Source organism: Trachypithecus francoisi, unplaced genomic scaffold, assembly GCF_009764315.1.
Source record: "Trachypithecus francoisi isolate TF-2019V2 unplaced genomic scaffold, Tfra_2.0 Contig01579, whole genome shotgun sequence".
NCBI classification, from domain to species: domain Eukaryota; kingdom Metazoa; phylum Chordata; class Mammalia; order Primates; family Cercopithecidae; genus Trachypithecus; species Trachypithecus francoisi.
In genome coordinates this window covers 36168331-36194377 of record NW_022681442.1, presented here as the reverse complement: position 1 = coordinate 36194377, position 26047 = coordinate 36168331, and the positions used below count along the sequence as shown (strand labels likewise).

General features: G+C 44.0%; 1 protein-coding gene, 1 non-coding gene and 1 pseudogene across 8 annotated transcripts in view; all 3 read right to left on the bottom strand.

The window, feature by feature from the left end:
• Nucleotides 1-2651: 2651 nt before the first annotated feature.
• The window catches only part of ALDH18A1 (aldehyde dehydrogenase 18 family member A1), a 53213-nt gene continuing 29817 nt past the window's right edge, over nt 2652-26047 (bottom strand). For all 7 annotated transcript variants that reach the window (XM_033187767.1, XM_033187807.1, XM_033187811.1 and 4 more), the window contains 11 exons: nt 25786-25910; nt 24279-24423; nt 23568-23641; nt 22228-22321; nt 17758-17978; nt 13196-13333; nt 10691-10886; nt 10470-10591; nt 7986-8172; nt 6907-7002; nt 2652-3664 (listed from right to left, as the gene is read on the bottom strand). In XM_033187767.1, coding sequence (XP_033043658.1) covers nt 3483-3664; nt 6907-7002; nt 7986-8172; nt 10470-10591; nt 10691-10886; nt 13196-13333; nt 17758-17978; nt 22228-22321; nt 23568-23641; nt 24279-24423; nt 25786-25910 — 1580 coding nt within the window. In that variant the 3' untranslated portion in view covers nt 2652-3482. The remainder of the gene's footprint in view (nt 3665-6906; nt 7003-7985; nt 8173-10469; nt 10592-10690; nt 10887-13195; nt 13334-17757; nt 17979-22227; nt 22322-23567; nt 23642-24278; nt 24424-25785; nt 25911-26047) is intronic.
• On the bottom strand, nt 24436-25779 carry LOC117069515 (annotated as a pseudogene).
• LOC117069929 lies at nt 25331-25464 on the bottom strand. Its single transcript, XR_004431722.1, has one exon. It is a non-coding gene; the product is annotated as a small nucleolar RNA SNORA70 (small nucleolar RNA).

Below are 26047 nucleotides of genomic sequence, written 5' to 3'. Positions count from 1 at the left end.
TAGCTTTCCCATATAAACCCGCATTACAAAACTTATCAATGAGCTCAAGGGAATAAAAGACCCTTCCAAGAAAATCTACTCTTCGGAAAGTCACTAGGGGTAACTGTACCTAACATGGCTACCCCCTAATGTAGTAGCTTACCCGATTTTTATCTTCTCTTCCTCACAAAGAGAATCTTGATTTTTGTTTGAGCAAGAATGTGCCCAGCTATAAAACTCTATTTCCCAGCCTCCTCGCAGCTATAGTTGCTCACGTGGCCTCAAGAAACAGTTCCTCCTGATGAGATATAAGCAAAGTGACTGACTGGGGCTTCCAGGAAAGCTCTTTGAATGTGGGTGTGTTGGGCGAACTCAGCTGTGCATGCCTCTTTCCCCTGCCCTTCCTGACTGGGACATAGATGGAACACAGGTGTGGAGATGGAACAGTCATCGTGGTGCAAGGGAAGTTGCGGAGTTAAGAATGTCAGGGCTGAAAGTTGGAAAGAGTCTGGGTTCCTAATGGCATCAGAGTTGCCTTGTTGGTCTTGAGCTACTTCTGGACTTCTCATTATGGAAGAAAAACAAAACTCTCAGGTTACTTACGGTAGTGGTAATGCTAGGATAAATCACATAAGGGGCTTACTAAAAATTCCAATTCCTTGCCCCATCCTCAGAAATTTTGGCTCAGCAGATCTGGGTGCAGGAATCTACAGTTTTAGCTAGCCCCTGTGGTCATTCTGTTACAATGATCCTTGAACCACAGTCTGAAGTAGTCTGAGGTCCACAAATCCAGCAAATAGCAGAGGGGTGTGTGTGCGTGGAGAAGAGCGGATCAGTGATGTTGCGTTTAGCTTTCAATGCCTACCAAAGACTTGGCCAGCTATGGATATCACATAAAAAAACACCTTGTTCAGCTAATTTGCAATTTAGTGATGAAGAGCCTCCCACACCCCCATCTTACTAGAAAGCTTATCCAAGCTCCCATTTTGTGAGTGTGGAAACTGAGGCAAAAATGTTTAACTAGTTACCCAAGGTCACAATGCTTGTCAGTGATAGAGCTGGAAAAAAAATTCTAGAGTCCCAGTTCAGTGCTCCCTCCATTACACTGGGCTGCAAATCGCACCATGAATCTTTAGTGTCTGCTCACCTCTCCTTTCCATTTCCTTTCTGTGAGGCAGTGCAGTGGGACATTGTGGCTACCTCTCTGGTCACCATCCCAGCCCTCTTTTGTTCTCCAGCAGCCATACTGTTTAGGTGAACGAATCCTGCTCTCAGCTCCATGAATCAATTAGGATAATCTTCTTCCCCTATCCGATTTTCCTCCTCCCTTACCAATACCACCCTTACTTTCTTGGAGCTGCAGTGTGCCCAAATAAAAAAGCTACACCTCCCAGATCCCTTTTAGAGAAGGGAGGCCATGAGCTAGTTTTGGTCAAGCCACTGCGGGGGTCTTCCTGGAACGTCACTTAGAAGGGGCAGCGGGCAGACACTCCTCTGCCTATGGTTTTTCCTTCTTCCTGCTGGCTGGAATGCAGTCCTGATGGTTGGAATGCCACTACCATGTGGACAAGAGCCTTGCCCTAGGGCAGAAGAGCATAAACCAAAAGCAGCCCCCTGATGGCCTTCATGGAGGCACTACCTCAGCCTTGAAGCTGCCTACCTCCAGAGCTCTTTTTACATGAGAAAAAGGAATGATCAAGTTCAAGCCCCAATTCTTTGAAGTTTCTGTGGGATGCAGTTCAACTCAATGTGTGCATTTATAGCAATGATTGATGCAGGCCAGTTTAATGGGTGAAACTTGGAGTTTCTGTCTGATGATAGTGGTCTTTCTCAGGGCCCAGATGCAGGCCTGCCTTCTCAGTGGTCTTCCCCAAAGGCCCCAGCTCTCTTAGGCTGCCTTCTATTTAAGATACCTGGGCATTTGTTGTCTAGTTGGGAGCTCATTGTGGTATCTGTGACAGTTTCACAGTTTCAGGCAGGGCTGTTTATAGCCTTTTCAGGCAAGCTATGCCAGAACTTCCCATCCAGAGGGCAGGGCAGTCAGGGTGACTTGCCAGACCATGTAAGGGTCTGGATGAGAGGCAGGCTGTGCAGTCAGCCTGGGAACATGTTTCACACGACACCATCATTCTTGTGCTGGTGAAACATCCCCAGAGGAAAAGCAGCAGCATTGTAAGCGAGTGCTTACTTCTTTAGGAGGCCCCCACGAGACAAGAAATCTTTCAACTGCAGACAGGCACCAGGGGCCCTAAGGACAGGAGCTAGATGGAGGGAGAGTGGGGAGGGTCTGAACCGTCAGGAGATCCTGAGGCAACAAGACGGGCAGGGAGGAGCTGGGGGGATGCAGTGAACTAAGGATGTCAGCTGGGGCTATGTGCCACTGTGGGAGCTCGCTCAGGTCGGACCCCACCAACTTCAGACCCTCACCGCACTTTTAGTCTTCAAGCTCTTGGGGCTTAATCTCCTGTTTTCCTTTCTTCTCTCCTCGTCTGAGTCCCTCTGTGGGTTTTGCCTATGTTGCTTCCACCAACAAACACTGTTGAGGTAGATGTCTTGTCTCCCCAGACAGCTTCAAGAGAAGAGAACATGCCCACAAGCAGGGCACAAGCGTCACAAGAGAGGAAAAGGAAGGGAGTAATGACAAATAAGGGAGAAAACTTTAATCATGCACAGGCTTTTCATAAAAAAACTTTATTTCTCAAAAAGGGGGGAAGAATCCAAAGTATTAAAATAATCCTCTAATTTTTGTTTTGGAGGAAAAGGGTAGGATGACAAAATAATTCATACAAAATTTCAAGCATCACTGCCGTAGCTGTTTCTCTGGCTCAGTGGGGAACATCCTGAAACTCGCACCTCCTCTCTGCAGCTCAGGTTCCAGCTGCATCACGGGGAACACAGCATCTCCTGGATGCAGGAAGCTGCAAGCATCTGGAATGCTTATTAATTTACCCCACAAATAAATACAAAAGGCCAATCTTCCCAGTGGAAATGGTTCCGTCTATTTTTGTGACTTTCTGATAAGAATGCTAAAAAGAGTTGCCCCTCTTCTAAAATTCCAAATCTTTTTCCTTTTTGAAGATGACTATGTGTGAAAGAAATAAAATGTGAAAAGATTTGTTAAGGATGACTGGCTCTAGTACCAACTAAATGCCAAGGGGGACTGTAACTCACTGAGGTGATACAAAGCAGCCATGGGTTTTCCTCGCCTTTTATATGGGGAAAATGCACCTTTCAATCCTAGAAGATAATTGGACTTGGCAAAGTCTCTATTGGTAGCAATTATTTTCTTACTTTAAAAAAAAAAAAAAAAAAAAGGGTGAGCTGGGAGACAGACCGCACACATCAGCCAAGATTGCTATTGCCAAACGGAGCCCAGAAGCATCCAAGTACACTTTCCAACAGGCAGACCCTACCAGGAACTGGGAGACAAGAGTGGGCTCTCTCCTGAGATAAGTTTCACTGCAAAGACCTTTTGGAACATTCCCGGGTTTTCCTGGCTCTTTTCAGTTGGTGTTTCTCTGAGGAACAGGGAGGTTCTCATGAAGATATTTTAAACTTCCATGCTCTGAGAAATCTGAGACCACGTGGTCCTTCCCTCGCAGCAGCCACTTAGTAGTAAGCAGTCCCTCAAGTCCTACTGGTCCCCGGGCGTGGATTCTCGAGGTACTGATTCCCACTTCAGCTCCTGTGAAAAAGCATGAATAAAACATGTAGCTTTTCCCAGCCTCTGCTTCCTTTCCATGCCCCAGACCCACCCTGTTGCTTTCCCCTCACTTGGTACCCTCTCTTCCTGCTAACTCCTCACCCATCCTCCCCAGGACAGCTGAGTCACCCCGTTCCCATAAACATGTCCTCCGATTACTATAAATCATGATACACCCCTTCTCGTGAAACAGTGCGTGAACCCCTCTTCTGTATTTTATCCCCAGTGCATTTTGACAATGCTATTAATACAAGCGCTGTCTCTGATACCAGTTTAGCATCTGAATTGCATACCATATTTTGACTTGGCAAAGTCAAAATGGGCATGTTTTGAGGGGTACAACAACGTTTACCAAAATGGTTTCACCTCCTCCTCAAATACTCTTTAAATCTTAGAAAGGGACATGTTCTTGGTATCCCCTAGAAGTCTTAGCACAGGGGACTCATTAGACAGTTACTGAATACATCAAAGGGTTACTGTTCATTCCCCTTCCTCTTGCTCCCAGCTCAGACCTAGGGAACGTCAGGGGTTTTCCTGAGCCTGGCTTGGTGTTCTGCACTGTGTACACTGGAGGCAGGGTTCCCTCATTATCACTTCACTGAGCACGTACTATGTACTAGGCACTGTGTTGAGCCCTGGGGATGAAGTGGTGAATAATAGATACAAGGCTCTGTTTTCGTGGAGCTGATATTATAGTGGGCGAGGCAGCCAAAGGACAGGTGAGTAAATAGTCTCCTGTGGTGCTCAAGTGCAGTGATGGGTGCTATGACAGAGGCTGTGTGGTGGAGCTGGGGACACGCTGGGAAGGGTGGTCAGGGAAAGCCTCCCTAAGGAAGTGTCTTTTAGTTGAGACCTGAACAGTGAGAAGGAGCTGGCAGGAGAAAACCAGACAGAGGTGCTGCAGGCAGAGAGAAGAGCAAGTAGGAGACGCAGCGGGGGTGGGATGTGCTTGGGGTAGTGGTTGGCAAGGAGAGTGAAACCAGCAGGATTCAGATTCTGGTTCAATAGCATAGAGACCACATGACTTTGGACACGCTACCTAACTTCATGCCTCAGTTTCTTCATCTGGAAAAAGAATTCATTTTGTAGAATGAAGTGAGAGCATGCTTGTGACACACTTAGCACAGTGCTGGGAGTGTAGTAAATGTTCAATAAAATCTTTATTGTCATTAATGCATTTCACAAGGAATTTAACTCAACCAGCTTTCACTCTGAGCTGGTGTTGGAAGGACAATGAAACGGTCTTTTGTTCTTCCCTCATCCTGGATTTTCATTTGACTGCTGGGTGCCCCAGCCCTTAAAAATATATTGCTATTTCTTTTTCAAGTACATGGAGTATAAAGATCAGTGCAAGTGATGTGATAATTACATCAAAATCCCAACATAAAAGAAATGGGGAACTAAAATAGTATAATGACTAAGAATAACTGAGTTAAATTCCCTTTTACAATCTTTAACAATTTGGTGAGAACTATTTCTCCAGGCAGATCATCTACTCAAAAAGTTCAGAAGGATTAAAATGTGTGTCTTTCTGTTTTGTTTTGTTATAGAGACAGGGCCTCACTCTCTCCCAGGCTGGAGTACAGTGACACCATCTTAGCTCACTGTAGCCTTGAACTCCTGGGCTCAAGGGATCCTCTTGCCTCAGCCTCCTGAGTAACTGGGACTACAGGCTCACGCCACCACACCTGGCTAATTTTTTCATCTCTGTAGAGAGGAGGTCTCGCTGCATTGCCCAGGCTGGTCTTGAACTCCCTGACTCATGAGATCCTCCCGCCTCAGCCTCTCAAAGCGCCGGGATTATAGGTGTGAGCCACTGCACATGGCCTAAAATGTTTTGAGTGGTTGAAATAATTCTCAAATATTCAGAAACGTGTCATAAATGTATTATTGGAGGTTTTCTTTTTTTTTTTTTTTGAGATGGAGTTTAGCTCTTGTTGCCCAGGCTGGAGTGCAATGGTGCGATCTCGGCTTACTGCAACCTCCGCTTCCCAGGTTCAAGAGATTCTCCTGCCTCAGCCTCCCGAGTAGCTGGGATTACAGGCAAGCACCACCATACTCAGCTAATTCTGTATTTTTAGTAGAGATGAGGTTTCTCTATGTTGGTCACACTGATCTCGAATTCCCCACTTCAGGTGATCCGCCTGCCTTGGCCTCCCAAAGTGCTGGAATTACAGGCGTGAGCCACTGTGCCTGTTCTGGAGTTTTATATACTGGTACCCCTGAAAACCAGAGACTGTCCAAATAACCCCAACACGACAGAGGGCTGGATACTTTATACCTAATGGAAGGGGATAGAAATGTCCTTCTGAAGCTTTTTATTTCAAAGTCTGCTGTAGAAGGTAAACTTGTACTTCCGGCTGGCCTGTTTGTTTTGATCCTGGTACTTAGGCCCACGGTACCTTCTTTTGTCCTACTATTGCGGGGTTTCCTATCTCTGAGGCAACCTGGCTGTGGGTGAAATCAGTCTGTAAAAGGAGTGCTCTCAAGGGACGCAGCATGTACCTCTGGCACAGCCTGTGCAAAAAGGCAGGCTGTGGTCTGCCCATGCTGTAGGGGGAGAACCCAGGCTTTGGACTTGCACAAGTTTGGGTCTGAATGCCAGCTGTGAGACTTTGGGCAAGTTACTACACTTCTCTGAATCTCATTCTCCCTCTATGAAAAATGAAATACAAGCACCTGCCTTCTTAGCATGTGAAATGCTTAGAAGACAGGCCTTCCACCAACTCATGGGAGGTTTCATTAACTATTCTCTCTGATAATCCTACCTTGCCAGAAGCCTGTTTTTTTGTTTTTGTTTTTGTTTTTGTTTTGAGATGGTGTCTCACTCTGTCCCCCAGGCTGGAGTGCAGTGGTGCAATCTCGGACTCACTGCAACCTCTGCCTCCCGGGTTCAAGCAATTCTCCTGCCTCAGCCTCCTGAGTAGCTGGGATTACAGGCATCCGCCACCACGCCTGGCTAATTTTTTGTATTTTTAGTAGAGGCAGGGTTTCGCCATGTTGGCCAGGCTGGTCTCAAACTCCTGAACTCAGGTGATCAACCCACCTCAGCCTTCCAAAGTGCTGGGATTACAGGCGGGAGCCACCATGCCCAGCCTGTCTCTCTCTTATCTTGACCAAGCATGTGACAGTCAAGGGGAGGTGTCTTCCCCACCTCAATATACCCCTGGACCACACGGTGCTTCATAAGGAACTTCTTTCTCCCCAACCAGAGTCTTTCTTACCCAGTCCAAAGCGGTAACCATCAGAAAAGCGAGTGCTGGCATTCCAGAACACACAGGCACTGTCGACGTGCTGCAAGAAGAACTCTGCTGTGTTTTCTGCAGGGTAAAGAAAGGGAAACCAAGTTAGGATGATACCCAGAGAACATCCCCGTTTCCAGCCATTCATTGGTGACAGATCAGGGCAGGGTCTGGGTCCCCACTGAGCCTCCCCATGTGTTCTCACATATTAAATATTCAGGCTTGTGAAAAATCTCAACAGGAAGAAGACAAGTCAGCTTCATCAGTCACAGTGTTGTGGAAAGACTGGGTTGGAATTCAGATCTCCCATGCAGGTGACCTGCCTAAACTTCCAACTTATGGGCTCCAGAGCCAGAATGCCTAGGCCTGAACTCCAGCTGTACACCCATTAGCTCTGTGACCTTCTGCAGGTATATAAAACTCTCTGTGTCTGGGCGAAAAGGGACTTACAACATTACCTAGCTGATAGGGTTGTAGAGAGGATGAAATGAGTTAGTACCTGGGGAGTACTCATCCTAGTGCCTAGTACACAGTGAGTGCTTGGTAAATGCTGGCTGTTAATATGGGTGGCACTGCTCTGGTGCCCCAATTAGCTGACTGTAAATTCCTCGAGGGGGCCCTACTGGCATCCTCCACCACTGAGGCTCCAGTATCTGACACCCAGGAGTGTCCCTGCATACATACTTGTGGAATAAATGAATGAATGAATGAATGTGCAGAGTTGGTTCTGCCCTTAATCTCCTGGGCCTTGGTTTCCTCAGCTGTAAAATGGGTTATTTTAACTACTTTGTAAGATTTGTTGCATGTCTTAAATGATAATGTGGCTGACAGGGTTAGTCACCTTCAAAGCAGAGCTAATCATCCCTGCCCCGCCTCCTCCGGCTGTGACAATACAATCAAGTGATATGAAAGCACTCATCAAAGTACCAAATGCAACCACTACTAAGCATTACCATAAGCCTACTCAAATGATGCTTTTCTGTAGGCCAAGAGGGGCTAAGAGGAGCAGGATCAGAAAGCAGCAAAGGCAGACACTATGCGGGAAGCATTTGGACACTGACCGTTCTCTGTGACGATGACATCTGTGTGGGAGCTGCCGTACTTGTGAATGTGGTCAATGGCATCCTGAACGTTGTCCACTACTTCAATGCATAATTCCAGGTCCCCATACTCAGTTCGGAGTGACTTCACTTCGGAGGGGCTGAAGGTCAGATAGGAGGCAAATTTGGGGCCTGCGTGAATTTTTACCTGGAACAGAGGAAAGTCCAGGGGCAACAACACAAAAACAACTGAAATAAGCAAGCTCTAGGATAGAAGAGAAAGGTGAGCCTGTAAAACCACAGCCCAAAGTGGCTCCTGTGGCCTCGACAACAGAACTAGTCCTACTTTCCTCCCTACAGCATGATCTGACCGGCCACTTGCAAGCAAAGGGCCCTCAAGGCAATTGGAACAAGGATTGAAGCAGGAAGCCTTTGAAAGTTAAGGATGTGCAAGGTGAGCCGCGCACGGTGGGAGGCTGAGATCGGTGCATAACTTGAGGTCAGGAGTTCGAAACCAGCCTGGCCAACATGGCGAAACCCCGTCTTTACTAAAAATTTAGCTGGGTATGGTGGCAGGTAATCTCAGCTATTTGGGAGGCTGAGGCAGGAGAATTGCTTGAAGCTCGGAGGCAGAGGTTGCAGTGAGCCGAGATCGTGCCACTGCACTCCTGCACTCCAGCCTGGGTGACAGAGCAAGACTCCGTCTCAAAAAAAAAAAAAAAGAATAAAAAAGAATGTGCAAGGCATTCAGTGGGTTATCAACAAACATAAGGCCTTGACTTCTGGCATTTTACTAAAACGAATACTTGATGAGAAAGATCCCAGTCCCTGCATATGGTACCTAGGCACCGGACTTGCATGGAAAGAGAGAGGTGCCACATATACATTCCTACTCCCTGTACCTTGGCGAAGTCCCAGGTTTGCTTTAGAGGTAAGCAGTACTTGGTCAGGTACCTGGTTAGGTACCTAGTACTTGGTTTCAGCACCTCAAACTGTGGCTACTCATTTGATTTACAACTGTGTCACTCTGGCCCCACCTCTAGGTTCAGCTCAGCCCTAGGCTCTGGTTCTAATTCTGCTTCTGGTTTGAGGAATTTAAGTATTTTGAGGCTGGTCACTGATGGCCCCAATCACAAGCTGGATCCCACGTAAGCCTTGTTCTCTGAGACATCCCCAGGACAGGCTTCATGCCTTGATTCTTTGGGACCAAGCTTTTGCCTTGGCTCAAGTTACGAGTGTTGTCTGCCTTATCCTCATGATTCCCAAGGCCCTGCCATTGTTTCCTATCTGGGATCTCACTTCCTTTGTGTTCCTTGGAGACTGGAATCCCATCACTGTGCAAGTCATCCTTCTGGCTTTACTTTACACCATCCAAAAGTGCTGGATGAAGTACACACAGTGACTCATTTTGATTTGGAATTTCAAGGCCATCCTCATTTTAATGACTGAGGATAACACTGGTGTGTTCAAATTAGGTCTGAGGGCAGGGTTTAGTCCCGGCTAAAGGAGAGCTTTCCTCCTGTCTAATCCAGTTCACTGTAGTGCTTGGCAAACACAGGTGCCCAATCAACAGGCTTCCTTACCAAAGTAAAGTAAGGACACCGAACATGAATGATCATGTGATCTAACTTCCTTGTAATCTGTGGAGTACAGTTTCATTTTCAAGACAATTCTTTCCAGTTCTCACTGGGACCATGCCACATTTATAAGCTAACTGGAGCCTTCCTTTCCAGTCAAAGGATGGAAGGGAAGAGACACATGCTCAGTCAAAGTAACCAAGGCCAACAAGCACATTCTCTACTGCCATGCTGCTTTATGTAATTCTGAAAGTGTACTGTGACATCAGAAATTAAAACTTAAAATGCATCCATGCAGAGAGTTTAACAGATTGTCCATTTTTGCCTTGAGGGCATCTATTATATTTTCTTGCAGGCATGAATTTAGGACACAGCACAACTTTATATTTGAAATTTACTGGCTTTTGGTTTGTTTACAACCTTAACAACATGGTAAAAACATAATCCAGACATTCTACAAATTACTGAATCCCAAATACCACTGCATTAGGTACATTAATATTGGTAACCAAAGACACTGGGGGCAAGCAGTGAATGTATAGTTTTTGGTTTGAAACATTTCTGCACCATCTTTTCAAATCAAATTAAAAAAAAATATACGCTTGGGATCACCTTGATATGTGAATAAAAGGTTGCCAGAAACAGTTCAGTCAGCATAGTGCCATGTGGTCTGTCTTACCTTTGAACCCTCTTTAGCACACAACACATTCCACTTTGTAATAAAGCTATTTGGGTATTGGTTTGGTTCAACTACTAGAGGGCAGGAGTATGTGTTTTACTCACCTCTGTACTTAGCATGGAACTTTGTACATAGGAGATATTAAAAAATATTGTTTCTTAAACTGCCTTATGTGGTATGGCTGTGCCTGGTTTAATTCCGCAGGCTTCTAAGACAGGAAGTAATGTACTAGTCCTGTGGAACTCTTACCTGTTCCACTCTCAGCATATCAATGATCTGGTCAAATAACGGTGTCCTGAGCAGATCCCGGTGGATTAACAAAGTCTCCAAAGCATTACAGGCAGCTGGATATTCACATTTAGAGTCTCTGACTGAAAGATGAGCAAAGAATTGTTTCCACTAATATGATCCAGAGCTGCAGAGGATGTAACATTTCCCCCTTGTGAAAGAGGAGACCCCATCGAGCTCACCTAGCCTGGTGACCTTATCGACACTGGCCTCGGAATCCACATACATGTGACAGATCCCTTCGCTGTGCCCCATCACTGGAATCCCCTTAGCAGCTTTCTGGATGTCTCTGACCAGCTGGGAAGAGCCACGTGGAATGATCAGATCTATCATTTTGTCTAGGCGACAAAGATCTTCAACTTCTTCTCTGGTATTCACCTTTAGAAGGAAAGAAGAAAATGATAAAGATGACATCTTGTGACCACACAAAATATGAAAATAGCAGCTTCCCTTTTACAGATAAACATCTGTACATTCTGAGAACTAAGTGAGACATTGTGAAACTTCTTCTAAAAACAAAATTAAGCTCCCGATCATGGGAATCAAAAAGTTGTCCAGCAAATGCTTATCAAACACTATATATTCGGTGCTGTGCTCCGCATCACGGATCACACAGGACACACGGCATGCCCTCAAAGAGCTCAGCATCAAGTAGGGAAGGCAGCACTAGGGTACTGCCAGTCATAATACTGGGCAGACAATTTTTAAAATGCCAGAAGCAGCACAAAGGGGTATCTATGGAGGTTAAATGCAGTACACTACTTCAGGCCATGAAGATCACAAAAGGGAGTGGCTGCTCTGTTGGTTTTCTGTTCACAGCATTGAGGAAATGTTGGGTTGGTCTTGATAGGCAGTCATGGTTCTCATAACTTCTGATGACAACTTCTACCCTGGGATGTGGATTGGAATGACTTAAAGAGCCTGTGCGAGGATACTGAGATTATGGGCATTTTGTTTTCTCTTGATTTTTAATTTTTCTCCATATGGTCATATTACTTTTACAACAAATATATATATGTACCGGAATGTTCACAGCAACTTTATTCCACATAGCTCAAAACTGGAAACAACCTAAATATTCATCAACAGAAGAAAAGATGAACTGTAGTACATGCAGGTAAATGGAACACTACATGGCAATTAAATGAGAAAACTACTGCTAGATGCAACAATGGGAATGAATGCCACAGACATAACGAACAAATGACAGGCAACATAAACGTGTGTTTTGTTTGATCTCATTTATATAAAGTTCAAGAATAGGCAAAAGGCCGGGCGTGGTGGCACATTCCCAGCACTTTGGGAGGCTGAGACAGGCAGATTGCCTGAGCTCAGGAGTTCGAGACCAGCCTGGGCAACATGGTGAAACTGTCTCTACAAAAAACAAAAAAAACCTCAAAAATTAGCCAGGTCTGGAGGCACACATCTGTAGTCCCAACTACCAGGAAAGCTGAGGTGGGTGGACTGCTGGAGCCTGGGAGGCTGAGGCTGCAGTGAATCGAGAGCTGAGATTGTGCCACTACACTCCAGTCTGGGCAACAGAGCAAGACTATGTCTCAAAAGAGAAAGGCAAAAGTAATTTAATGTGACAGAAGTCAAAAAAGTAGTTTGTGGGGAAGGGGGCTACATATTGACTGGGAAGGGCACAGGGGGCCCTCCAGGATGTTGGACTGTTCTATATCTTGATATGGCTGGTGGTTATGTATGTGTGTGTGTGAACAGTCACAGAGTTGTTCACAGGATCTATATACTTTACTGTATGTATGTTACACATCAATAGGAAGAAAAGGAGGGAGGGCACCTGTGTAAGCTAGGATGTGGTAAAGCTGGGATTTGAATCCCTAAAATCTATGCTCTTTCCAACCACTATGTTGGCATAAGAAAAAAACCAGATTCTGGTCATTGAGTGTGTAATGAGCAGGTTTGTAGACATTCTCCCAGTAGCCAACAGAATCCTGGAATGTTGGAGCAAATGAGCCACAAAAAAAAAAAAAAAAAGGATCTGGAGTCAGCCTAGGTCCAATCTAAACTCTATCACACACCGTGTGACTCTTGGGGAATTACTTTACCTCTGAATCTGTTTTTCCCAATGTAGAAAATGAGTCTAATAATTAATGATATTTTCCTCATGGGACTGTTGTGACGATCAAATGAGTTAATGGATAAAATGAGCCTTGCACATAGTAGGTACTCAACAAGTAGTAGCTATTATTATCAAACTTCATTTGACAGTTGAAGAGAAAGAGAAATGGTCAAAGTAATGCCCTTAAATAATAATAGCGATAACAGCATGATCGGATACTCAACACACTGCATGACAGTTTATGACAAACTTCTGTAAAGCTTCTCATCTGACTTACCCTAGATCACTCTGCCAATGACAGGAACATAGGCCTCACACTCTAGGTCTGGTACTCCTGCTGCCTTGTGACCCAAAAAATGAAGGTCTAATTGACATCCTTGTAAATAAATAGTGCCAAGATGCAGCTATAAGGCAGGGGCCTTCCTAAGTCACTGAGGACCCATTTGGCTCTGCAGAATGGCCTAAGGTCTATGGGCACACAGGTCTGCTGGAGTGTCAAGTCTGCCTGTAGTCTTGGCTCTGTGTGGCCTAAGTTTTGCTTTAAATTCTCAAACACCTGACCTGGCCCCTCTGGGCCTGACTTGGTGCATTCCCAGGGACCTACCAGCTGCACGGCCTCCTTGACTCCATGGATTGAGAGGGCCTCCTGGGTCAGAAGGTGGAGAATCCGGTTGCTGTGTGCAGCCTCCTTCCCTCCTTTGAGTAACAAGCCGTTACCACTTGCGATAGCCAAAGCTGCCACCTGCAGATCAAAGAGAGAGCAGTGGATCAAAGGGGAGAAACAGTAATAGCAACAGTGATGTTAGCATTCATAAGCACTCTTTCTGTGTGCTAAGTACTGTGTTCATCATTTTATAAGGCCTATGCTGTTTCATTTTCACAACGCTGCAGTGATTTAAGTGCCTGTTTTATCCCCTACTTTACAGAAAAGGGCACTGAAGCCCAGAGAGGTTGATGACTCCCCAAAGTCACACAGCTTATAAATACCAGGGCTGGGAGCCAGACTGAGGTGGTTTGACTCCAGAACAAACGACTGGGTTTTAAGCAACTAAACTATATTGCTTCCTTAGCACCATTAGCAAAGAGAACTGAGTTGGCCAGGCGCACTGGCTCACGTCTGTAATCCGAGCACTCTGGGAGGCCAAGGTGGGTGGATCACCTGAGGTCAGGAGTTCGATACCAGCCTGACCAACATGGTGAAACCCCATCTCTACTATAAATACAAAAATTAGCTGGGCGTGGGGCAGGCGCCTGTAGTCCCAGCTACTCAGGAGGCTGAGGCGGGAGACTTTCTTGAGCCTGGGAGGCAGAGGTTGCAGTGAGCAGATTGCACCACTTCACTCCAGCCTGGGCAACAGTGTGAGACTCTGTCTCAAACAAACAAACAAACAAACAAACAAAGAAAACAAAGAGAACTGAATTAAGTAGCCAGGGCCACATGGCACCCTCCACCGTGGAGAACAGGGTCTTCAGCCACCTCTGTAGGGAAGCACTTGTTTCATCTGATCAGGCTGAGGCTGGGCAGCTCCTCTGGCCACATCCTACTCTGGCCTTGGAATTGTTCTGAGAGCTCTAAGTACATGGTGCTAAGAACCTGGAGAAGACCAGAGCTCCTGCCAGCCCCTGGACAGCTGTGGTAGAGTTGCTGAGAACAGAGTCTTTTTCCCACATGCCTATCTGGGGAGGAAAAGGTGGACCATCTAGGAGAAGGGCTAGTTACCTTGTTAGAGCAAAGAGTGAGTGACTCTGACCTGCTCATCCTACCTCTTATAAAAGTTAAGTAAACTTTCTCCAGACATAAACACACAGAATATTGCACACAATTTTTAGGATTCATGGATTCTGTGAAACCATCCAGGGTTGAGTCCAGATGAGGAGCCTCAGCTGTAGTTAGCTAATGAGGTATCAGCTCCTTGTGACGTATTAGCTGGTATGGATGAGTGGTAGCAAAGAAAGTTCATGGATATAGTCCAGAGAGACTCAGGCCCAATTCTACTAGCAGAGGTGAGTTTGGCAGTCATCACTGGGGCATTTCTGCAAGACAGGTATGTGGCCAGAGAGGTAGTGAGCCAGCATCAGCCAGGGATTGATGACAGGCCTCAGTGGTATGGGAGCCCCTTGGTGAACACACTGGTTTTAGGGGATGTCAGATAGTACCCTTCACAGAGCATTCCAGATTCCACAGTCACCTAGGTCTAATAGTAAAGAGGTGCTAGTTTTTTGTTTTTAAAATAGAATTTCCCTTTGAGACTTCGGGGCTAGTGCAAAGAAAGAGCTGGTATCCTATAGGACAGTCCAGTGGGGGAAATGCTCCCAGAATTCAGGGAGGGATTTTAGGGTAATAAAGTGGGGCCACTCTCTAATGACACCTTGTATTTCCCAGCACAGCTGCTTGGTAAGAACTTTAACATATGCTTTCTCAACAGGAGGCTGTGATATGTCAACTTGCTTAAAGGGGGTTGCATTCTTTTCTTTTTTTTGAGATGGAATCTCACCCTGTTGCCAGGCTGGAATGCAGTGACGTGATCTTGACTCACTGCAACCTCTGCCTCCTGGGTTCAAGTGATTCTCCTGTCTCAGCCTCCTGAGTAGCTGGGATTACAGGTCCCACCACACCCAGCTACTTTTTGTATTTTGTAGTAGAGACAAGGTTTCACCATGTTGGCCAGAATGATCTCAATCTCTTGACCTCATGATCCACCTGCCTCGGCCTCCCAAAGTGCTGCGATTACAGGTATAAGCCACCGTGCCTGGCCAAGGGTTGCATTCTAATTTCCATTAACTACTGAAAGTTCTTTTTCCTAACAGACGTACCTATAGGAAGCCATCAATAAACGGGTCCTTTTCACACGGGCCAAGCCAGTTATACATGAATGACAGCAGCAGGCTAACAGAGACTTGTGGTCAGAGAACAAAGTGAACCACAGGCTAAGATATTTGGAAATTTGCTCCTGCACTGTGGTATGGTAGGTTGATCTGGGCTACAGTCCCAGCTGCACCTTACAAGTGTGACAGGAATCTTACCTTCTATGAGGTTCAATTTCTCCAGCTCTAAAATGGACATAAGAACAACTACTTTAGGATACTGGAGGAATCAAGAACGTATATTACCTCAAGAACAACCTGAGAATAAAGTCTCAAAAATTATCTTTTTTTTTTTGGTTAAAAGACCTTCACACACACACAACTGTCTTTGGGAAGCTTATCTCCAGTATTGAAAACATATTCTTCAGGATACAAAATCAATGTGCAAAAATCACAAGCATTCCTATACACCAATAACAGACAAACAGCCAAATCATGAGTGAACTCCCATTCACAATTGCTACAAAAAGTATAAAATACCTAGAAATCCAACTTACAAGGGATATGAAGGACCTCTTCAAGGAGAACTACAAACCACTACTCAACGAAATGAAAGAGGACACAAACAAATGGAAGAACATTCCATGTGCATGGATAGGAAGAATCAATATCATGAAAATGGCCATACTGCCCAAGGTAATTTATAGATTCAATGCCATCCCCATCAAGCTACCAATAACTTTCTTCACAGAATTGGAAAAAACTACTTTAAAGTTCATATGGGACCAAAAAAGAGCCTGCATTGCCAAGACAATCCTAAGTAAAAAGAACAAAGCCGGAGGCATCACATTACCTGACTTCAAACTATACTACAAGGCTACAATAACCAAAACAGCATGGTACTGGCACCAAAACAGAGATACAGACCAATGGAACAGAAGAGAGGCCTCAGAAATAACACCACACATCTGCAACAATCTGATCTTTGACAAACCTGACAAAAACAAGAAATGGGGAAAGGATTCCCTATTTTATAAATGGTGCTGGGAAAACTGGCTAGCCATAAGTAGAAAGCTGAAACTGGATCCCTTCCTTACACCTCATACAAAAATTAATTCAAGATGGATTAAAGACTTAAATGTTAGACCTAAAACCATAAAAACCCTAGAAGAAAACCTAGGCAATACCATCCAGGACATAGGCATGGGCAAGGACTTCATGACTAAAACACCAAAAGCAATGACAACAAAAGCCAAAATAGGCAAATGGGATTTAATTAAAATAAAGAGCTTCTGCACAACAAAAGAAACTACCATCAGAGTGAACAGGCAACCTACAGAATGGGAGAAAATTTTTGCAATCTACCCATTTGACAAAAGGCGAATATCCAGAATCTACAAAGAATTTAAACAAATTTACAAGAAAAAAACAACCCCATCAAAAAGTAGGCAAAGGATATGGACACTTCTCAGAAGAAGACATTTATGCGGCCAACAGACACATGAAAAAATGCTCATCATCACTGGTCATCAGAGAAATACAAATCAAAACCACAATGAGATACCATCTCATGCCTATTAGAATAGCAGTCATTAAAAAGTCAGGAAACAATAGATGCTGGAGAGGATGTGGAGACATAGGAATGCTTTTACACTGTTGGTGGGGGTGTAAATTAGTTCAACCATTGTGGAAGACAGTGTGGCGATTCCTCAAGGATCTAGAACTAGAAATACCATTTGACCCAGTGATCCCATTACTGGGTATATAGCCAAAGGATTATAAATCATGCTACTATAAAGAGACATGAACATGTGTGTTTACTGCGGCACTATTCACAATAGCAAAGACTTGGAACCAATCCAAATGTCCATCAATGATAGACTGGATTAAGAAAGTGTGGCACATATACACCATGGAATACTATGTAGCCATAAAAAAGGATGAGTTCATGTCCTTTGCAGGGACATGGATGAAGCTGGAAACCATCATTCTCAGCAAACTATCACAAGGCCAGAAAACCAAACAATGCACGTTCTCACTCATAGGTAGGAAATGAACAATCAGAACACTTGGACACAGGGCGGGAAACATCACACCCTGGGGCCTGTCGGGGGGTGGGGAACTGGGGGAGGGATAGCATTAGGAGAAATAACTAATGTACATGATGAGTTGATGGGTGTAGCAAAGCAATATGGCACATGTATACCTATGCAACAAACCTGCAAGTTGTACACATGTGCCCTAGAACTTAAAGTATAATAATAAAAAAAAAAAAAAATATATATATATATATATTCTTCCTCCAATATCCGCACCAGCCCCCAGTGGCAGGGTATTTATTCACCTGGGGTATATACACACCTGGGGTAGACAGTCAGGACGAGATTCAAAGATCACCAGCAGAACTCCAATTGGGACAGTCACTTGTTCCAGTTCCAGGTTTTTGGCGATTCGGGTGCGGCGCAAAACACGTCCCACGCTGTCTTGGGAGGAGGCTGCGATCTGCCGCAGACCGATGGCCAGGCTGTTCAGTTTGGATGTGGAGAGGCTTAAACGTTTCAGCAGAGGAGCTGCAAGTCTCCCTGAAAAGCCATTAAGAGGATATGATGAAGTAGCACACCTGGCAGGCTGCAGCTACCAACTGATGTGTCTTTTTTTTTTTTTTTTGAGACAGGGTCTTACTCTGACGTCCAGGCTGGAGTGCAGTGGCACGATCTAGGCCCAATGCAACCTCCGCCTCCTGGGTTCAAGCAATTCTCCTACCTCAGCCTCCTTAGCATCTGGGACTACAGGCATGCGCCACCAGGTCTGGCTCATTTTTGTAGAGATGGGGTTTCACCAGGTTGGCTGGGCTGATCTTGAACTCCACACCTCAAGTAATCTGCCCGCCTCGACCTCCCAAAGTGCTGGGATTACAAGTGCGAGCCACCGTGCCCGGCCCAACTGATGTGTCTTGATGTTTTATTGAACATGTGGGACTGCATTAGGAACAGACTCAGGAAGACAATGACATACGACTTAGACTGTCTTTCTTAGGCATCCGTTTGGCAGTGCATAGCATCATGTAAAGCTGTGTACCCTGATACCCTTTGTCCCAGCAATTTCAGTTCCAGAAATTTATCATTTGTATGAACAGGCAGGCATGTAATGAGAATACTTACCACATTTTTGTAATACTGAGAAATTGAATTCTACCTAAATATTCAGACAATGGTTTATAATTCAGTTATTATAAATAATATATCTAGGTTCACTGACATGGAAAGCTACCTAGGATATAGTCTACAAAAAAAGCAAACTATAAAACAGCATGTACAATATGATCCTATTTATCAAACACCGCACATATATGTGTGCACAGGAAGAAATCTGGAATGCATCCAGAAAAGTAATAATCTATCTTTCTATATTATTTTATTTTTTTATAATGAGTGAATTATTTTTATAATCGGAACCAACAAAGATGTTTTCTTCTAAAATAAAATGTTAAATATTTTGGGAAGGAGAATAGAATTTTAATAAAGAAAACTTTTTTGCTTTTTTTCTTTTAGAGACAGGGTCTCAGTGTGTCACCGAGGCTAGAGTGCAGCGGTACAATCATAGCTCATTGCAGCCTTGAACTCCTGGGCTCAAGTGATCCTCCTGCTTCAGTCTCCAGAGTAGCTAGGACTACAGGCATGTATCACCATGGCTGGCTAATTTTAAAACATGTATTTTTTTTTTTTTTTTTGAGATGGAGTCTCACTCTGTTGCCCAGGCTAGAGTGCAGTGGTACAATCTCGGCTCACTGGAACCTCTGCCTTCCGGGTTCAAGCAATTCTCCTGCCTCAGCCTCCTATGTAGCTGGGACCACAGGTGTGTGCCACCATGCCCGGTTAATTTTTGTATTAGTAGAGACGGGGTTTCACCATGTTGGCCAGGCTGGTCTTGAACTCCTGATCTCGTGATCCACCTGCCTTGGCTTCCCAAAGTGTTGGGATTACAGGCATGAGCCACCACGCCTGGCCAATTTTAAAACATATTTTGTAGAGATAGGGGTCTCACTATGTTGCCCAGGTTTGTCTCGAACTCCTGGGCTAAAGTGATCCTTCTGTCCCCACTTCCCAAAGTGCTGGGATTACAAGTATGAGCGACCACACTTGGCCGAAAAAAAAATAGAATTATGGCAAGCTCATAGGCAGAATTTTATTTTTTTATTTTTTTGAGTCTTGCTCTGTTGCCCAGGCTGCAGTGCAGTGGCGCGATCTCGGTTCACTGCAAGCTCTGCCTCCCAGGTTCAAGTCATTCTCCTGCCTCACCCTCCCAAGTAGCTGGGACTACAAGCTCCTGCTACCATGCCCGGCTAATTTTTTGTATTTTTAGTAGAGACGGGGTTTCACTGTGTTAGGCCAGGATGGTCTTGATCTCCTGAAGATCCGCCCGCCTCGGCCTTTCCCAAAGTGCTGGGATTACAGGCATGAGCCACTGCGCCCGGCCCAGAATTTTCTTTAAAAACAGTAGTATACATGGTGTGATTCCCTCTCCACGCACAAACATGTATGTACATATTCATATATGTACATGTATATACTCAGGAAAACCATTTGAAATCATATATCACAAATCATTATTGTTGTCAATGTTGAGATCACAAAAATTTTTCCTTTCCTTTTTTTTACAGTCACAGCCACCAAGATAAAATAATAAAAAGATTTCTGCCTTGGGGGGAAGCAACTGACCTTATATTAAGAAAAAAAAATTAAACCATCTTTCTACCAACCAATTATACAAATTAATTAATTTTCTTTACTTTTCCCCATATGCTAAAAAACAAGTTTTAATTATAGTGTATGTTAAATGTTACATCCTAGCTTTTCACCTCACAACCCAAGTACATTTTCCATGTTGCAAAAATCATCTTAATTACTACTAAATATTCCATTAATTTGATACGGCTGAACACACTTAACCACACCTATGTTATTAAATGCTCAGCTTCTTTCCAGTTTTTCAGTGTGATAAATCCTGCTCTAAAAATCTTTGGATAGAGCTATTTTCTTTCTTTTCTTTTCTTTTTTTTTTTTTGAGATGGAGTCTTGCTCTGCTGCTCAGGCTGGAGGGCAGTAGTGGGATCTCGGCTCACTGAAACCTCTGCCTCCTAGGTTCAAGTGATTCTGCTGCCTCAGCCGCCCGAGTAGCTGGGATTACAAATTTGAGCCACCATGGCCAGCTTTTTTTTTTTTTTTTGAGACGGAGTTTTGCTCTTGTTGCCCAGGCTGGAGTACAATGGTGCCACCTCGGCTCACGGCAACCTCCGCCTCCTGGGTAGCTGGGATTACACCACCATGCCAAGCTAATTTTGTATTTTTAGTAGAGATGAGGTTTCTCCATGCTGGTCAGGCTGGTCTTAAGCTCCCGACCTCAGGTGATGCGCCTACCTCGGCCTCCCAAAGTGTTGGGATTACAGACGTGAGCCACTGCGCCCAGCCGTAAGTTTTGTATTTTTATAGAAATGAAGTTTCACCATGTTGGCCAGGCTGGTCTCGAACTCATCACCTCAGATGATCCGCCCATCCTGGCCTCTCAAAGTGCTGGGATTACTGGCGTGAGCCACCGCACCTGGCCTAAAGACCTATTTTCTTTAGAAATAGTTTTTGAGGATAAATTCCCTGAACTGGGATTGCTAAGCCACGCTCATGTATACCCAAGGCTTTGTTCTCAACCCACTGTGTGTCCTTATGCATGTTCAGAGAGGTATAGCTGGGATCAGAAGTCAAAGTTCTGCCAACAACAAGCTGTGGAACCTCGGGCAACAATAGCTTTACTCTCTGTGGGTCTTAATTCTTTTACTTTAAATTAATGAGTGAATAGTATCAAAGATTTCTTCCAGTTCTGAAAATCTATTTTATGTTTTGTAATACTATAAAAATGAGATGTAAATTCTAGAGGAAGTTCTAAAACAATGGTTCAAAAATGTTTTAAGGAATGAAAGTAATGTTGTTGAACCTTGCAAAATTTCTTTGAAACAAACACCATTAATATGGATGTTCAAGATAATGCAGACGAACTTCAAAACCCCATAAAATCAATCCTTCTTATTTTAAGGTGGAAAGGACAGAATTAAGAAAAAGAAGAGAAAGAGTCAGGGCCCTGACACTCTACATCTCTAGGTGTTTACAATGTGAGTTTAACATCTTACTTTACCATTAGCACCTCAAGGGTATTTCTGGATGGCACCTGGTGCTAACTCAGGGAAGACAAAAGACTGGTTAATTAAGAAACAAGCTATCTTTCTTCACAGGCTGCACAAACTATTTCTACAACTCTTTCACATGTACAGTCCATCCGTGTTTAAATCCTGGTCCATCACTGACCATATGGCTTTGGGCAAGTGACAGCTTCTCTGAGCTTCAGTTTCCTTCTCTGTCAAATGGGGATAATAAGTAGCAGCTATCTCAGAGGCACTATGTTATGAAGATTAAATGACATCCTGACTGTATAGCCCTTAGTACAGTGCCTGTCAATACAGAAAGACCTCAATAAATGTTAGCTATTAGCTGAATGTCTTAAGCAGTGGTGTTCTCAATCTTGTTCTTTTTTGTCCTGACTGCCATAGTAGCCACAACTGTGACCTGCGGGGAATGAAAAAAGCTCCTTTGGGGATTGTACTAAAGTAACTGGGGAAGAAGAATACCGATCACCCACCTACCGACAATGGAAATGATATATAATGTACAATTTCTTTTATAACAATCCTTATCTTCAGGTAGACATAAGAATTACTAGTAATACTAAAAACCAAAATAACCCACACCCCTCCATAACATTGACTCTAAATTGTCTGGTCTTTACCCTCTGCCTCCTCCAAGTCTTTTTTGTTGGCTAACAGGATCTCATCACGCTGGTCCGTCAACAGATCAGCCAGATGATGGATAATTTCTGCTCTCTAGAAGAAAGGTACACCATTAAAAAAACAGAGATGTTAATCCAAGAAGAATGCACACCACAGTTTTTAAACCTACTCTTCTGAGAGTGCCAGGCCTTGCTCCCATATACAAGGTCACCACCAACTGAAATCTCCTGACTTCCCATCACTTATTCCCACCACTGCTCCCCTTATTTCTTCCTTCCTCTCTCATTGCCAACCTCTAGGTCACTTCTCACTTTTCCTCTTTTTTTTCCTCTTACGACTCCTGATTATTATAATTAGCAAACCATGGCTAATTATAATAATCAGGAGTCATAAGAAAAAAAAAGGAGGTGGGGAAGGGGCATGATGGATACAATCTGTAAAAGATTGTATAATTTGTAGATTATGTAACTGTACAGGGGCCAGGACTTTGAAGTAACACGATATATAGAGTCTTACTTATTTAATATCATTAACTGGTTTATTTCCAGGTAAGTTTTTACATCTGGTTCTTCTTCGTAAATTATTTATTTAATGCATTTAATCAAAGCGAAAAAGTTCAGTCCTAGGTACTTGAAGACACCCCAAACCTGACGCTGCTAGATTAGGAAATGTGGCAAATCAGTATGCTGATTATTGGAGGAGTAGAGAGAAGTGGTTTGAAAGGGAAGCTAGGCTCCTTCTTTGCTTTCCTTTCTCTGCTGTTGGAGTTACTTTCTCTTTTCTCAGGCCAAAGGATTCACTAGTATAAACCCATATACATCCTTACTCTCAAATCCATCCTTGACAATATAACCCCCGGGGGACCAGCTCCCAGCTTCCACTTGACCTCCTCACCACTTCCAGCCTCTTCATGTTTGCTACTTAGACTAATTCATGCCAGACAGGTCAGGGCTACAACTAGGGAGCAGGCTCTCGAGCTTCCCATCTTCCAGGCAAGTCAGGGGATTTGGAATGGGTTGCGATAAGTAATTTTCCTGCATTTCCATGCCCAGCATGTGGCAGAATTAGGTAACCTTCCTAATCTCATCATTTTTATAATGCTTTTGATCGAAACATCATAGTGATGAAAAGTTATCTTGGGCCTCTGTCTATAAAAGATAAAAGAGAAAATAAAATTAAGAAAAAGAAAAAAGGCAGAGCGAATATGAATCAGACTTGTAACTCAGATAACTCTGTGGCTCACTAGGAATAAAGACGGAGTCAGCAGGTTTGACTCCTGTAACCATACAGCATGACTCACTCTGAAAACTGTAACAATACTATCAGCTAAGGTTATTACCTGCTCAGGTTCCAAGGTGGCCAACATCCTTCCTCCAGATCGAGCCATTTCTCCCTGCTGCTCAACAGTAGGGCCTGCAAGAATATGTGCAAATATCAGGTCCTGGTCACCTTAGTTCTCTCTCACTTTGCCAGCACATGCACAGGCTCATCATGCCCACAGAAGGAACACATGATCCTTGTTACACACAGGGGATCAGTATGACCAATAAAATAGCAAAAGAATGTGCCAGATTCACTCGGACATAAACATAAGAACTTGCCTGTATTTCTGGGGTAGACAATATACTTTAAGTTTTCTAGAATTCTTCTGAATTCCACTTTGGCGGTATTTTTTAATGTGCTTACATTTCTGAATGCAGATTATGAGGTAATTCTATCCTTTGTAAACACTCGACAGCACGTACTATATCATATGCATCTTTGCATCTCTAGTGCTTATTACTACCTGGCATCTAACATAGGCCTAGCAAATGTTTCTTGAGAAAATCAACGCTTATATACTTTAACCAAGTGATTGTGCAGAGAATAGGCCTAGCTAGGCAGGTTAGACAGAATTTCACAAAGGCAAAGCAAAATCCGATTTTGCAAATAGTGCTCAAAACAATGCCATATTTCAAAATATTAGCATTATCAATTTTGTGATCTCTAACTAAGCCAGGTGTCATTAGTTCCTATCACAGGACTTGGGACCTTATGAAGAACTATTTACCTGCAGGCTTTACTTCTGAAAAGAAGGTACCAACTTTCTTCCCCTCCACAATGTCTGTGATGACGTGCCCAGACACCTTTGGGTGGGTTCCGTTGGCAATAACAACAGAAGTGCCACCTTGCAAAGCCCAGAGGGCTGCTTTCACCTAATGAGACAGGTTAGATCCAGTAAACATGAGATTCAGATCTACTTACCCACATTTTAAACTTGCAAAAAGATATAAAATACAAGTTGATATTGAACAACTTAAGTACACGAAATGTGTTTTTAAAAGCTTAGAAGCTCTGAAAACACATTACAGCTCACACACTTTCCAGCTCAACCTTGGCATGTGTTACTTAAAGGTAAGCCAACCTATCCTTTGTTTCCAGTCTGTTCTCTTCAGTCTCCCTAGTATGGCACTCATAACTCCTACATTTGATTTGCTGTGCCTCAACTTAGAAACAACTAAGGAGACCAACAGGCTGGGGTTTGACGGTTTGACCAGAGTCTGATCTTGAGTACTTTCGGCTTTTCTAAGTGGGGATCTTGTCCTCATCTGTGCTGTTGATATATGTGATGCTGTACCACAGGGGTATAACTTCTAAGAACAATTAATGGGACAAAATTTTTGAAAGATTTCTTTTTTTTTTTTTTTAGGTGGACAGGAAGTAGAATTTATTGGTGAGTATTAAGAGGGGGCAGCACAGTGGAAGCCCTCATGAGTGCAGGGCCTGCCACTTGTCCAGAGTGCCATGATTGGGAACGTACTTGACCCATCTGGGATGAGCCGCTTCTCAGCCACCATGTCTTCAAATTCATTGGCATTGAACTTGGTGAAGCCCCACTTCTTTGAGATGTGGATCTTCTGGCGGCTGGGGAGCTTGAACTTGGCCCTGCACAGGGCCTCAATCACATGCTCCTTGTTCTGCGGCTTGGTGCGGATGGACATAACTTGGCCAATGTGAACCCTGGCCACAGTGCCCTGGGGCTTTCCAATGGCACCTTGCATGCCTGTTTGGAGCCTACACTGGGGTAGTGCAAGGTCAGAAACATAAACGTCCATCTGAAAGGACTGTCTCCAAGGTCCCTTAGAGCAACCCATACAACAAACAGGCTGCATCACTACCAGGGAAGCTGCTGTTTGCAGCCATTGCACACTGGGCCCCCATGAGGAAAGGAACTCAGTCGGCTTAATTGGCTGCAGGTTGAAAGATTTCATCAAGAAATATTTGAACTGATAAATGAGAGATTTATGAATTATGAAAAATATATAGGCCCTGCCCTTGCAGAGTTTACAACATGAACACACTGTTCATATAATATTAATGAAAAAAACCTACATACACAGACATAACTAAATGTTGGAATGCAACACTCATTAAATCTATATTTAGGTATGTACATATTTAAGTGTGTATGTGCCTACTATCTGAACCATTAACCCCCATATAATTACAAAAGTAAAAGGATACAATACAGTTTGGGCTTTAAAATTGTTATAGGCGTTAAGGCACCAGATTCTTACCTTGGCTTCCATGCCACCCATTCCCACTCTAGACTTGGTTCCAAATGTCACAGACTGCTGATCTCCAGGATAAAATATATCAATAAGCTTTGCATCATCTGACCCTGGGGGGCTGTCAAAAAGGCCTAAAAAATAGACAAGAGTCAGTAATACTGCTTTCATGGAAGTGTCTCCAAGACAGGCCTCCCCAGGGCACCTGCCAATCACTCTGTACTTCACTCATCCAAATAAATGCCACTGCACTACCACCTGCTTTAACCAG